Source organism: Perognathus longimembris, chromosome 6, assembly GCF_023159225.1.
Source record: "Perognathus longimembris pacificus isolate PPM17 chromosome 6, ASM2315922v1, whole genome shotgun sequence".
Lineage (NCBI taxonomy): Eukaryota > Metazoa > Chordata > Mammalia > Rodentia > Heteromyidae > Perognathus > Perognathus longimembris.
Window position 1 is genome coordinate 11820152 of NC_063166.1, and position 15039 is coordinate 11835190.

Sequence of the window (15039 nt, forward strand, 5' to 3'; positions counted from 1 at the left end):
GAAGACACCTAGAGCTAGCCCCCCACCCCCCCATCCCCCGTCAGTTCAGAGCTGGGTGTTCTAGGAAAGAGCCCTGGGGCCCGTCCTCAGTCCTGACTGGGACAGCCCCACCACCATTCCAGCAGGGCCTCCAGTCAGGCCTCGTCAGCTGACTTCTCCAGCTCGCCTTTCCCTTGTCTCCCTCAGCTCTGGCCAGCCAGCACCTCTGCTCATTATACTCCCAGGCCCTAGAATGGCAACGGGCCTCCGGGGAGGAAGAGGATGGTAAGGCTCCCAGGGCAGGCGGAGGAAGAAGGTCAAGTACGTCCTCCGTCTCTCAGGGTTGGTCCTCTAGGGCTGGTACTGCCTGGGCCTCCATTCCCTCACCAGTCACTCTGGGGCCGGCAACCGGAGTGCTCCCCACTTCCCGCAGCTCCCCGGGGCCTGCACCCCCACCCCGTCGCAGGTGCCCCGAGTGCTCCCCTGACCTCACCCACCGATGCACGTCTTCCCATCGGTATGGAGCACAAACTTGACGTGGCAGCCACAACGGGGGCCCTGCTCCGTGTCATCGCACGTGTGCTGGCAGCCGCCATTACCATAGTTGCAGGTCACTGCACAGAGGGGGCAGGAGGCCTGTCAGCTCGCTTCTCCTGGGCATCACAGGGCTCCACAACTCAAAACAGGCCCTCTTTCCTAGACAGCTCCCCCACCCCCCACTGCCTCCCAGCCCCACCCCCATGCCGCACAAGCCCCTCCCCTCCCCCTTATGCACACCCCCCCCACACACACACAATGTCTCACATTTACAGTCCCGTTGGTTCTTGGTGAGCTCAAAGCCAGGACGGCATTCACAGGCAATACCCCCCTTGGGGGTCTCACGGCAAATGTGGGCGCAGCCATGATTCTTGTTCATGCAGTTCATTCCTTCTAAAAGGGAAGAGCAGGTGCTGTTTGTACCCCGGGTGCCTAGATGGATTCACACGAGGAGGGGGCCTGGGAGGTCACCCAGAGGAGGGCGTGTCTTTTCCCATCTGCCCATCCCAGGCCTCCTGTCTGGCCCGGAGAGCTGGGTGCCAGGGAGCAGGGTGCCAGGCTATTCTGTACGATGGTATCAGGAGTTGCTAAGAGCCACCGCAAAGAACCTGCTTACCCTGTCTTTCCAACAGCCCACACTGTCTAAGAGTTGTCCGGCACTGGGCTAGGAACTTGGGAATAAGGAAAGATCTAGAAACATCTAAGACATGATCTCTTCTCTCAAAAGGCTTACACTCCAAACGGGGAAGAGCAACGGCCATCTGATCCCACACCGTGAGGAAGAAGTCATGGGTACGGATATAATTAGCACGCCACAGACCACTGTGTAGTTCTGGCCACACACTAGGGCAGCACACTGGAGTGTGTTGAACCACAGAAACAGACACCCCACTCTTCCTCCTGGCCTCCTGGACCTGGCCACGGAGGAGGCTTGAGAGGAGCCCCTCAAAGAAGCGGGAACGTCAGGGCTGCACCAGAGAACACCCAAAAGGAGCTCCATCCCATACGGCCCCAGCCCCAAAGGAATTTCACCAGATGTTTCTCTGTCCAGGGAGCCCTCAGGGCTGATGGGGTTGTGGGATGGACAGGAAGGAGGCGGCCGAGCTCGGGAAGGGGGACGGGCTGACCTTCGGGCCGCTGGATGCAGGTGTGCTGGTTGTCGCTGAGGAAGAAGCCCTCCCGGCAGTGGCACTCGTAGCTGCCCATCATGTTGACACAACTCTGCTGACAGCCGCCATTGCCCTCAGCACACTCGTCCACGTCTGTGTGCAAGACAAGGGGTTGGTGGGTCCTTGGGGGTGTAATCTAGGGCTCAGGGCATACCGCCAAGACGTCAGCCATGCAGGCAGGGTTCAGTCGCAAACTCAACTCCCTCTTCACCTAAACCCTGCCACTGGCGAGGCAGTTCTCGCTCGGTGGTCCGCTAATAACCCTGAGCACGAAGAGGGCAGAGCTGGGGGCTGAGCAGTGGGCCTTGGGAGACATTGGATCGAGGCTCCTCTAGGTGACGACTTGCCTCCGTGGCCCTCAGCGTGGAAACAGGGTCTGAGGGCAGCGATGGGGGAGGGACCAGGGCCAGTGGATGACAACTGGGGTCATTATCTATCACAGAGAGGTAGGTAAGGGGCTGGGGGCAGGGGGCTGATTCCAATGGGCAGCCAGGAAATGGCTCTGTCATCAGAGTTGTGGCCATGGTACTGGGGTTGGAGGATGGCGGCTGAGCCCTGCTCCGGGCTGTCTCCTCTTGGGTCAGGGACCATTTCTGTGGACAGGCCCCAGCCCTGCCTTTCCCTTCCTCCCCGTGCCTTGGCTTACTGCCGTATTGCTTAGCTTTCCTCCTATTTTTGGTTTAACAATACAAAGTCTGGCCGTTTGGACAGACAGACAGAGACGGGGAGGAAGCTGCCAGGCCACACTGTAGACGGCCGAGGGTGAAGAGTGGACCTTCACCCCCAGAAATCACCCTTTCTCACGTCCCAGAGCCACGCTCATCCTGGGGCTCCAATGTCCACACCTTGGCTCTGTCTCCATGCCAGCTGCTTCCCTCCCACATCCACAGCTCCTCTCGATTTGCCTTGACCCAAGGAGCAGTGAGAACCTGGCTCCGAGGGCCTCATCAACCCTACCTTCCCGTCATCCTTGCTGAAGCCTAGCACCCTGGCTTCCGCTTCCGGCCAAAGACAGAGGGACTCCGGTCCAGCTGGCGGTCCTAGCTATCCCTCGCTACACCCCACCCCTCTCTCTATCCCTGCTCCTATCTCACCCCACATTCTATTTTTCCTTCTTCTGTTCCAACCTTGTGGCTATGTTATTCTAGCCACGTTCTTCCCTCCAGTTCTCCATGGGAAAATGGAGGCCTGCGGCATACACGACTTCCTCAAGGTGGTCGAGATAGACCTTTGACCTGGTCCTTTCCATACCGATCCCTACTCTTTCCCTCTTGCTGCTTTTCTTGAAAACACGAGACCTGATGAGAAATCCGGGGCTTCCAAAGGTCAAAGGAAAGCAAAGAACTCAATGCTGACGCGCACGGTTCTGCGCGAACTCCCTGCCCTATTCCAATGGACCCGGCTTCTCTTCCTGAAAGTGTCTTACAACAGTCCCCTTGGGGTGAAAGAGAGGGGAGAGGCTGAGGTAGCAGGGGAGATGGCCACGTGGGGAAGGGACCAGGAGGGACTCGAGTTATCTCTAGCTTCAGTGAGGTCGGTGGGGCCCAGGCTGATTTGGGGCATCTCTGCTTCCGGCTTCTCTTCATTTTCTGTTCTATGCTTCATTTCTGTTTGGCCACCAGAGAGAGAGTTTAAAAAAGGGTTCAACTCTCAAAACTCTTTTCTGCTAAGGGCTCCAGATATGACGCTTGGGGAAGAGTTTAATTGATCGCAGTAACCTTCCAAAATGACAGAGACCAAAGGTGAGTGAGCTCAGTGCCCTAGAGATGCCATGTCAGATCCAGCTGCCACCACACAGGAGATCAGGCCAGCCGGAAGCCGCAGGAGGGCGGAGCAGGGGGGAGAGTGCAGGAAGGGCTGGGAGAAAACCAGCCTGCAAGCCAGGCAAGCCGTCCACAGAGCCTTATCCTTTCCATTTCTGTTTACCACACCTGTCAGAGGCTGAGCATTTTACAGGGCTCTTGACATCTCCTCTCGTGATGCTCTACCCATCAGCCATTGCGCGGGTTATTGCCACGCCCACTTCAGAGTCAGAGAAGCTGGGCGTCCTAAGGACCAGCTCACTCGCTCAGGCTGCACAAGCAGTAAGTGGCAGAATCCAGATCTCTCTGGAACCAAGGTGGCTTCCCACCCCGCTTCACCCCCTCAGAGGCCAAACCTACTCTTCCCATTTCCTGGCCCTCGCCCCAGGGTACTTTCTTGGCAGCGTCTCTCCTGGTGTCTTGATCCAGATGCAGGGGTGTCCTCATCGGCCAGTCCCAAAGAGGAGACCGGCCTTGTTCCCTCGGAGGAACGCGATCCCTTCTGAACAGTTCTCCTTCCTGTCTGGGAAATGCTGGGAGCAGCCAGTTCCTTCCCAACGAGATACCTGCTCAACGGCCCCGGCCCCTCGCTCACCTAGGCAGTTGTGTCCGTCATGCGCCAGGTGGAACCCGTCGTAGCAGGTGCAGCGGTAATTGCCGGGGATGTTGACGCAGTCATGCACACAGCCTGCATTGTCCTCGCGCTCACACTCATCCACATCTGTGTGCAAAGAGAAGTGGAGACCGCTAAGCCCGCCAGTGTACCCCCACTTTTGGCCATGGGCTTGGCCTTGTGGTTGCTTTGTAAAAATGTGTGTGTGTGTGTGCGTGCGCACATGCAGTTACATTCATAGCCCATAAATCATTTTTCTGTGGATTTCTGGCTCAAAGTTAGTGCTCTACCACTTGAGCCACAGCTCCATTCCGGCTTTTTGGTGATTAACTGGCAATAAGAGTCTCACTAACTGTTCCTGCTTGGGCTGGCTTCAAACCATGATCCTCAGATCTCAGCCTCCTGTGTAGCTAAGATTATAGGTGTGAACCACTGGTGCCTGGCTCAGTTTCCTTTGAATAAGTCCCCAAGGGTAAAATGAAATCCCAGGGCCAAAAGGTAACACCCCTGTTAAGGTTCCCTTCAGGTCAGCTGTCTGTATCCATGGTTTCCATAGCTACAAGTTGACAAGCATGGGTCAAAAATATTCAAAGAAAAGAGATTATGTCTCCACTGATTTATTTTTTTTTTTTTTGCCAGTCCTGGAGCTTGAACTCAGGGCCTGAGCATTGTCCCTGGCTTCTTTCTGCTCAAGGCTAGAACTCTGCCACTTCACAGCGCCACTTCTGGCCTTTTCTATATATGTGGTGCTGAGGAATTGAACCCAGGGCTTCATGTATATGAGGCGAGCACTCTACCACTAGGCCACATTCCCAGCCCAAAATTCCCATGAGACTTTTTTTTTTTTGCCAGTCCTGGGCCTTGAACTCAGGGCCTGAGCACTGTCCCTGGCTTCTTTTTGCTCAAGGCTAGCACTCTGCCACTTGAGCCACAGCGCCACTTCTGGCCATTCTCCACATATGTGGTACTGGGGAATCAAACCCAGGGCCTTGTGTATATGAGGCAAGCTCTCTTGCCACTAGGCCATATTCCCAGCCCTCCACTGATTATGTACAGATTTTTTGGTCATTATTCCCTAATCACTACAGTGTGCCAGCTATCTCCATAGCCTAGGTATTGTTAAGTAATCTAGAGATGATTTAAAGTCTATGGAGAATTAGGTAGGTCATATGAAAATAACAATGCCATTTTGTATCAGGGACTTAGGTATTCTCTAATTTTGATAACTTCTTGGAGCCAATTCCCCTCTCTCCCCAAATCCCAAGCAACACCAGTACTTTTCAATTTACAATGCCAGCAGGAATTTGTAGGTGTCCCATCTATACTCCATAATTTTAAAATAATATCCCAAGGCTACTTTAATGTGCACTGCTTTAATGATAAGGGGAAGAAGGGCATGTGTGTGTGTGTGTGTGTGTGTGTGTGTGTGTGTGTGTGTGTGTGTGTGGTGTGCATTTCCCCTTGGGCACACTGTCCGTTCCCATCTAATGGTAAAGGGTTCAGCCCACCCCAGCCCACGGTGTGGCTATGCACTATTCCACCAGCACCCCAACTGTGGATTTGCTCTGGTGCGAATTAGAACTCGGTGCCTTCTAGGGGAAAATGAAACCCCTTCCCTCCCCACACCCTTGACCAAAGGGGGCTACAGGCTTTAGGGTCGGGCACTGGCGCCTCCTGCTCGGCCCCCGCCCACCTCTCCGCCTCACCTTTGCAGTGCTTGCCGTCACCGGTGTAGCCCGACTTGCAGATGCACTTGTAGGACCGCGGGGTGTTCTGGCAGATGGCATCAATGTGGCAGTGGTCAGTCCCCTCCACACACTCATCCACATCTGACAGAGGCAGAATGGGCTACATGAATCTCCCGCAACCCGCTCCCCATGCTGGGGACTTGAACGCAGGGCTTTAGCGCTCTGCCCCTTGGGCCACGTCCTCCCCAGTCCTCACGGGGTGGGGTGGAGGAGATGGAAGGTGGGCTTCCCAAGGGCAATATCCTCTCTTCTCTGAGCAGAGCAGCCTCCGCTCCCGGCCCTTGGAGTTCCCCAAGAGCAGAATGTAATTTCAGGAATTCAGAAAGGACCCCTACTGTCCTCAAACATGCCTAATCCCAAGTGACAACCAAACTGTCATTGGGAACACTCCCCTCCCCCCCCCCATTTCAAAACAAACAAAACCCTTGGGGACTGGCTAGCATGCTTTCTGTGATTAGAAACAATCAACCTAGTGTGAATTGGCTTAGCTTTCTTAGGAGTAGACTTAGAGAGTGGGACCAGGCACAGGTTTCTCACCCCTGTAATCCTAGCTACTCAGGAGGCTGAGATCTGAGGATCACAGTATGAAGCCAGCTCTGGCAGAAAAGTCCCTGTGAGACTTTTTTTTTGCCAGTCCTGGAGCTGAACTCAGGACCTGAACACTGTCCCTGGCTTCTTTTTGCCCCAGGCTAGCACTCTTAAGCTACAGCGCCACTTCTGGCTTTTTCTATATATATGGTGCTGAGGAACTGAACCCATGGCTTCATGCATACAAGGCAAACACTCTGCCACTAGACCATATTCTCAACCCCCTATGAGACTTTTTTATTTTTTGGCCAGTCCTGGGCTTTGAACTCAGGGCCTGAGCACTGGCCCTGGCTTCTTCTTGCTCAAGGCTAGCACTCTGCCACTTGAGCCACAGCGCCACTTCTGGCCGTTTTCTGTATATGTGGTGCTGGGGAATCGAACCCAGGGCCTCATGTATACAAGGCAAGCACTCTTGCCACTAGGCCATATCCCCAGCCCCCCCCCCCCATGAGACTCTTATCTCCACTTAACCATTCAAAAATTGGAAGTGGAGCTGTGGCTCAAAGTGACAGAGCGCTAGCCTTGAGCAAAATGGCTCAGGGATAGTGCCCAGGCCCTGAGTTTAAGTCCCATGACCACCAACAACAACAAAGGAAGAAGGAAGGAAGGAAGGAAGGAAGGAAGGAAGGAAGGAAGGAAGGAAGGAAGGGAGGGAGGGAGGGAGGGAGGGAGGGAGGGAGGGAGGGAGGGAGGGAGGGAGGGAGGGAGGGAGGAAAAGAAGGAAGGAAGGAAGGAAGGAAGGAAGGAAGGAAGGAAGGAAGGAAGGAAGGAAAGAAGGAAGGAAGGGAGCAAGCAAAGGCATGGGTCAGTGACCTGTGGAAGGTGGCAGTGTCCAGTGATCACTAGTAATTAAAGGATGAAGACAGGGAGACTGGCATCTGTGGACTCCTAGTCTGCCTCACAATTCTGCTGCAGAACAGGCCTGCTGCTATAGAGCATGATGGCAAATGTCTGTACGCCCAGCACCCAGGAATCTGAGGTGGGAGGATCTCAAGTCTTGAGGTCAGCCTGAACTACCTAGTAAAATTGTTTTAGAAGAAGAAAAATAAACAAGAAAATGAAGCCTGCTCCTTATTTGCCACCCCCGGCACCAAGAAGTTTTAGAGGACCAAAGTTCTTTTTTATTATTACCATCATCACTGTATAAAGGGGTTTCAATTTAACATGTAGGAATAAAGTTCTATCCCATTCTCCTTGATCTCTGAGCTGCCAACAGCTGCAGTGGGGACCAGGAGTTTGCAGGGGTGAGCACCAGCAACCTGAAGTCCACCTTACTAAGCACGGCCCTACTTTGCTCCAAGGGAGCATGCAAGCCCAGCCCTCCCATCACCTCAGCTCCCCTGAGCAAATGCCAAGTGCTCCAACAAGGCGGGACCCAGAGCTACACGGAAGGAAAAGGCCACTTCAGACCTGGCATGAGGGTGAGGCTAGTTAAAAAAAAAGGACCAAGGGAAGAGTCTTTTTAGCCAAAGATTGTGACCTCTAGGGCAAAACTATGGTTCCTGTGAAGCCGAAGTAAATAAGGAAGAATGCTTTGCTCACTTGAAATGGAGGCATGAGAGGCATTATTGTACTGGGGGGGGGGGGCTGTGGAGGCCCTCAGGTGACTCTGCCCAGCCAAAAGGAGAGACAAGTTAACAGGAGTGAGGATGTGGTGTCTGCCACCGATGCCCGCAACCCCATGTTCTGGCCAGCCACCCTGGACTGGAGCCCAGCGCTGTGTTCGGCATTTCCCTGCAGCTTCCAGGTAACTCTACTGTGCAGCCAGGGTTAAGAGTGTGCGGATAGGGAAGGTGTGAGGAAGACCTGCTTCTACAAGTGAAGGGGGAAACCAAGGACCTGTAGGTAGCATCCTGCTCATAAAGGACACAGGCTCAGAAACCAAGATACTCTCTCTGGCTTCCAAGTGAGGCCAGGCTTTCTTAAAATGTAGATTCCCAGGCCTTATCCTGGACTGAATAAATCCAGATCCTCAAGGTACTAAATACATACATGCATACACATGATGTGTGTGCATGTGTGTATGTATATATATATGCATATATATATGTATGTGCATACATATATACTTGGGTGTGGGTATGTACATGTGGTAGTACTAGGGCCTGAACACTGGACCTTGCCTGGCTAGGTATTTGACTTTTTTTTTTTTTTCCAATCGTGAGGTTTTAACTCAGGGCCTGGGCGCTGTTCCTGAGCCCCTCTGTGCTCAAGGCTAGCACTCTACCACTTAAGCCACATCGCCACTTCTGGTTTTTTCTAAGTAGTTTATTGGAGATAAGAGTCTCACAGACTTTCCTGCCTTGGCTGGCTTTGAACCGCGATCCTCAGATCTCAGCCTCCTAAGTAACTAGGATGACAGGTTACGAGCTTCAGCGCCTGGCTTAAACTGGCTATTCTTTACTATGAAATTGTACTGATTAAAATCCCATTCCCAGATAAAACTCCAGCTTTACCACTCTCTAGGGAGGCCTTTCTTATGTTTTAATCTCCTCCCCTTCCCTTTTAATTTTTACTTATGTAGTGTTTGATCTTGGGGCCTTGTGTTGGCTAGGCAGGTGCTCCATAACGAGCCACGCCCCTCTTTTGCATTCGTTACTGTTACTTCCCAGATAGGAATTTATGCTTCTGCCTAGGGCCTCAGGCGTTGATCCTCCACCTGTGCTTTCATAATATTAGCCCAATTCCACTCCTAGGTCTCCACGCCCAGCTCTTCTCCTTTAAAATGAGGATGAAGTTAGCGCTCTCTAAGAGGTGCGAGCAGCCGAGATGAACTTGTATCAAGTGCCTAACAAAGGAGACAGGCATGGGACAGGAGGTCCCGAGGCAGGAAGCCTGGGATGGTAACTATGAAACCACTGGAGAATGGGGCCATCCACCACAGTCGCCACCAGCCACAGGGGGCTATTTAAACTGAACTTAAAATTCAGCTCCTCGGTTCACACCAGCCACCGGCCGAATGCTCGGCAGACACCCGTGGCAAGTGACTACCTCAGCGGACAGGACAATCTGCAACATGTCCTGCGGGACAGCCCTGTTCTAGTTCCAAGCAAAGGAATGCCCTCGCGAGGCCCAGAGACACGGAGATGCCTATGGAAGCCCCTCTGCCGTGGCTGCCTCTCACACACACACACACACACACACACACACACACACACACTCTCTCTCTCTCTCTCTCTCCCCTCTCCTTCCAGCCACTCTCCAAAGTCTGGCTCAAAACTGTCTTCCTAGCCAGGTGCTGGTGGCTCACGCCTGCACCCCTCGCCACTCAGGAGGCTGAGATCTGAGGGTCACCATTCAAAGCCAGCCCAGACAGCAAAGTCTGTGAGACTTCCATCTCCAACTAACCAGCAGAAAGCCAAGTAGACCTGTGGCTCAAGTGGTAGAGCACCAGCCTTAAGTAAAAAAGTAAGGGACAGTCAGGGCCTGAGTTCAAACCCCAGTACTAGCACATACCCCCATCCCCTAACTCCCCCCCCCCCACACACACACATTTATCATCCCCAAAGCTTTCCCAGTGAACCGTTTCTGGCAAGTTCCTGATCCTGGCTAACTCAGTTGCTTCCACTTATTTGCAACTCCTGCTGAGCTGCTCTGCGAATGCTTTGAAGCTTTCTTCTGTAATGGGCTCCACTTTCCTCACTGAAGAGGGACCTTTCAACTGTTTGGCTGAAAGCTTTTGAAGCAAAACAGGCCTAAGGCAGAGAGCTGTGAAACAAGACCCTAAATTATCCCCAACATCTCTCCGCGTTGCCAGCTCGTTCTCCCAGCGCTCCCTCTCTCCACCGCCAAGCCAAGCCGGAATTTGTCCTCTCCCGGCTGCTCCCCACAACACGGCACGCACGGGCAGCCTCGGCTCAGCGCTCCGCCCAGCCTCTCAGCGCACAACCCTTCTCTAGCCAGCAAATGGGTCGGTGCTGCTAGACGTGGACTGGCTTCAACTGATGGTCTCAGCCCGGGGAAGCCTGGGAGGGCCTGAAAACGTCTCTAGGCCCCCTCAGCCACACTACCAGGGGACCTCCGAGGGGAGGCTGCTGTCTGTCTTCCTTCCCCCCAACACAGGGAATGTGGATGATCTACCTGCCCCAACTGGGAAGAAATCTGGGGCTAGCAACGTGACAGAATGGTGTAAAGGTGCTGCAGTGACGATATCGGTTCAAACAGCAGCCTAGCCCAAGTCCGTGCTGTCCTGGGCTAGACTGGCGCTTAGGTCCTCTCCCCGCTAAATTGGAACCCAAGTCACAGCACTACCACTGCGGGGCTGCCACGAGCATAGAGAGTTCATACCCAAGTGCTCAGCTCGTCAGGGCAGGCGTACAGTAAGTGCTCTGAAAATGTCATAGGCTGTCAGTCCTCTCCGTTACTCTCCCCGGGATCCTATTGGATGCCTGTGTCATGCTGAACTCAATGCCGTAAGCTCCTTCGCTCCTTCAGCTTCTGACTTTCTGAAACCCATGCTGCACGCTCACCCAGCCACTCACACAAATACTACTGAGCACCTATAAGGTGCCACGTATTGTGCCAGTGCTGGGCACAGCAGTGAACGAGACAGATAACCCATCAAAGGCACTCTGGAAGTATTTGCTAAGCGGATGGGTGGGTAGGTGGCTGGCAACTGTACGTCCAGCATCCTTTCTCTATGCTTGTCACCTCAGAGACCAAGCTTGCTCCTCCGCTCTCCTGTGACCCCAGAAACTGCTCCCCATGAAGGGCAGTCCCAGGAAGCTAAGTGTGAAGGGGGGTGGGGGGTTAGGAACTCAAACTCAAAGGTCAGTATTCACTGCCAGGGATTTAGGTGACAATGAGTCATGGGATCTCAGGCTCTCCCGTCCTCATCTGGGGGTAGGCGTCACTTCTTACACAGATGTGGACACTGAAGCCCAGAGAGGGTATCTCAGGAAAGAGCTAATCGCCGGCGTGAAGCCCAGACCCGGGTCTTCTGACTACATTACCCATGATCTCCTAGAATCACCCTAGGAAGGCAGTCGAGCCTTCATTCATCACTTTTCTGCCTCCCTGGCCTCAACACGACTTTAGTTGACTGTGCAGTCAATGCACCGCCATGGGGTGGAAAGGTGCTGAGAGTTAAGTGATCCCCATAGGAGGTCAGCTCCCAACAGAACATCTGGGCATCGGAAGAGGGAAGTGGGGTTCAGGACCGGGCAGGGAGTCGGACATGCACGGTTGCAAGCAGGAAGGGATGGATGGTGTGGTGGTGGGCAGGTGTCGCTCGCCCTTGGATTTGCTACGCTAGAGCAGAGCAGCTGGTTAGAAACAAAAACAAACACAAGGGACACCGGTTCCTGCTGTTAACAGCTTCAAACCGCCAGAGGAAAGCTCCAAATAAATATAATTAGAAACTTGTAAAGACGTCCTCTCTGTAAACCCTTTAAGTGCCCCGCCTTCTAGCTCTCCCCCCCTCCCCCCCCCCCCCCGTGCCCACATACCCTCACACTCCACCCTTAACCAGGCATTCCTTAAGTCTGTGTCTTCATCCTGCATCACTCTTCGGCCCTGGCCCAGGTCCCTCCATCAGCTCATCATGGGCAGTGGCCAGTCCTGGCCAGCTCCTGGCACAGGGCTTGAAATCCAAACCCCACAGCTCTCTAGGGCTATGGATTCCAGCCACAGGGAAAACCATAGGTGAGCCAAGGGCCCCGGTGCCCTAGTTCGGGTGTCATCATCCTGCCTGTGCAGCAAGCAAGCCAAACCAACCAATTTCTACCCGGAAGCAGAGCCCCGATGGGAGATGGGAGAGGGTGCGGTAGAGCGGGCTCACAAAGCGCCAGGCCAGGAGCAAGGAGACAGAACTGTGGGGCCACAACCGGGCAGTTCAACTCCCAACTCCCAACTCACTCACAGAGACGAGCACCCCAGGCTCCCCTGCGGCTTTTTCCAGGTCCATGCCCAGGTAAGGGCACAGAACTAACGATCAGGTACTTGGGACCCCTGGGAAGAAGAAAAGTAACCAGGTGCCATAAACCCAGGCAGGAAGAAGTGGAGCAGGGCTGGGCAGGAGGGGGCCCGGCAGTGGCTACAGGAGTGGCTACAGGACTGGGGCTCACCAGCAGGAAGGGGGGGGGGAGCCCTACTGGTTTTGCAAGTGAGGAAGAGAATTTCAATGATTTCCTCAGGGGCCTCCATGCTCAGACTTTGTATTTGTCCAAGCCCCTGGCATCATGGTCCTTGGCTCCCCGGCACCACCGGAGGCTGGCAGGGTGCAGGCCTGGGAGGAGGCGTTCAGCTAGTCTTCAGACAGAGAAGGAGTCTCATCCCCCCCCTTCGCTCAGGTGAACAGCTAGCCACCCCCCCAGGGACCCCTGATGGACTTTTTTCCCTTCTCCCCAAGGCCAGCAGGCCTCCCGCTCCCAGACTGCTGGCCACGCTGTCCCCAGGTCTGGGCCTCTTGCAAGCGGTGGCAGCCAACCAGCAGCCCTGCAGTTTCCAGCCCCGACAGGGACTCTTTCTTATAAGTAAGTGGTCATGTGCTAGTGGCATGGGATGGCAAAGGAGGCCCACACTGGGACACGGGAGCTGGGGGCAGGGGCTGGGGTGGGATCAGGCAGCGAACTCCTCCACCTCCATCTTTTCCAGAGGGTCAAAGCCATCCATTCCCATCCCCCATCCTCACTGTAAGGCACTGGACCAAACCATTCCACTTCTCTACTCCTCCAAGGAAAACAAAACGCACATTGCCCGACTTCCTTTTTCCTCTCACCAGAGCACTGTACAAGCACAGGCGTACACACACACACACACACACACACACACACACACACCCTGAGTCACGCACATGCACACCTCACATTCCCAAACTCACACCCAGCCCAGCTCCTTTTACAACAGGTCCTGGCTGCTCATGTCATGTTTCAAACCAGTTCCCATGCTCTCGGATTCCAAAAGGTTCTAGAAAACAAGTCTGCGGCTTACCGGTGACTTTCCCCTAGCTCTACCTGTAGCTGAGTGGGGCCTCCCAGTCTTCCAGACCCTCCCTCTCACCCCACCCGGATACACTTAAGAGGGTGAGAGGTGAGGGTGGGAAAGTTTCTGCATTCATGGCCCCAGGCTTTCTTAACCCCCCTCCCCACCTGAGCCAGTCACCCAGAGAAGAAGAGGTCAAAGGGATTCCTGAGGAATTTCTCAGTAGTCCCCCCTCCTCCCTCCACCCTTCTGGAAAAAAAAAAAAAAGAAGGTAGGGATGGGCTTAGGGGGGGAACTGATTAAAGATCGGGAACTAAGAGTGGGGTGTGCCTCCCCTTGTCTGTCTGTCTGTCTGTCTGTCTGTCTCTCTCTCTCTCTCTCCTCCCCGGTATGGCCTGAATGGGACACAGGCTATAGCCGGCTACCCATAGAGCCACCCTTGCCTGCTGCCACGGTTATGGTTTTCATTTCATATTTTGGAGGGAGGGGCTAGGAGGAACAGTCCCCCGCACTGTAAAGAGCTGGCCACAGGAGCCCAGGGAGGGCGGGAGGGGAGGAAACAGCCACATTAAAGAGGAAGAGGGGTGGGGGAGAGACACACACACATACACCCAGACAGAGACCCGGAGAGACGGGCCGAGACAGAGAGACACTGTTTGCTTCCATATGTACAAGCTCAGCCCCAGGAATGGTGTTACTTGGAAACGGTAAATAGATGACTGGAGCACAACTCTATCCCTAATGAGGAGAGAAAACGACCAGGTAAAAGGAAAAGGGCCAAGCCTGCTCCCCTAGCGTCTGCCCTGAGGCAGGCAGCGTTCCCCCGGGAGGCCAGGAGACTTTTTCATTCAGCTGTAACCTGAGCCCCCCAGCCAGGATTAAGTCTCTTGAACCACTGCTGCCCCCACCTTCAAAAAAAAAAAAAACAGCGAAGCAAATTAATGCTTTTAAGTTAACAATTATCTTGGTTATCCAGTCTGTCTACTTTAAGATACACAGACAGGCACTTGAAAAACACTCAAAACCATGTACCCTCAAGCTCACTCCCTCCCCATCCAGCCCCACTCACCGACACGCCCACTCATACACACTCAGCATTCATGTCACTTATGGCTGCGTTACAGCAGAGCCAGCGGCCCAGCTATGTCCTAAGTGGGTGATCATGGACACACGGACTCTCTCTCTCTCTCTCTCTCTTACACCTAGGGCTCACGTCCTTGTCTCTACCCTCTCTCCCATTCCATATTACTTAGGCTTTCCCAGTGTGACAATTCCTAATACAAAAAAAAAAAAAAGGCCAACAACATAAACATCCCCAGTGGTAGAGCAACTTGCTAAGGGCCAGGGGCTGGTGGCTCATGCCTCTAATCCTAGCTACTCAGCAGACTGAGATCTGAGGATCATGGTTCAAAGCCAGCCTGGGCTAGAAAGTCTATGAGATTGTTATCTCCAATTAACCACCAAAACCAGAAGTGGTGCTGTGGCTCAAGTAGTAGAGCCCTAGCCTTGAGCTGAAGAGCTCAGGGACAGCACCCAGGCCCAGAGTTCAAGCCCCATGACTGACAAAAAAGAAAAAAAAAAAAAGATCTTTGCCAAGGGTATTTTGCCTCTGCAAAGCCCACACTGTAAGTCTGCAAGGTTGCCCTGAAAGTCCCCATCCTTCCTGCGGCATCTGCCTACAA

General features: G+C 53.9%; 1 protein-coding gene across 3 annotated transcripts in view; it reads right to left on the reverse strand.

The window, feature by feature from the left end:
* The window catches only part of Scube3 (signal peptide, CUB domain and EGF like domain containing 3), a 37275-nt gene that overhangs the window by 19191 nt on the left and 3045 nt on the right, over positions 1–15039 (reverse strand). For all 3 annotated transcript variants that reach the window (XM_048347906.1, XM_048347905.1, XM_048347907.1), the window contains exons 2-6: positions 5807–5929; positions 4083–4208; positions 1644–1778; positions 784–909; positions 477–593 (exon numbers count right to left, since the gene is read on the reverse strand). In XM_048347906.1, the coding sequence (XP_048203863.1) occupies positions 477–593; positions 784–909; positions 1644–1778; positions 4083–4208; positions 5807–5929 (627 nt within the window). The remainder of the gene's footprint in view (positions 1–476; positions 594–783; positions 910–1643; positions 1779–4082; positions 4209–5806; positions 5930–15039) is intronic.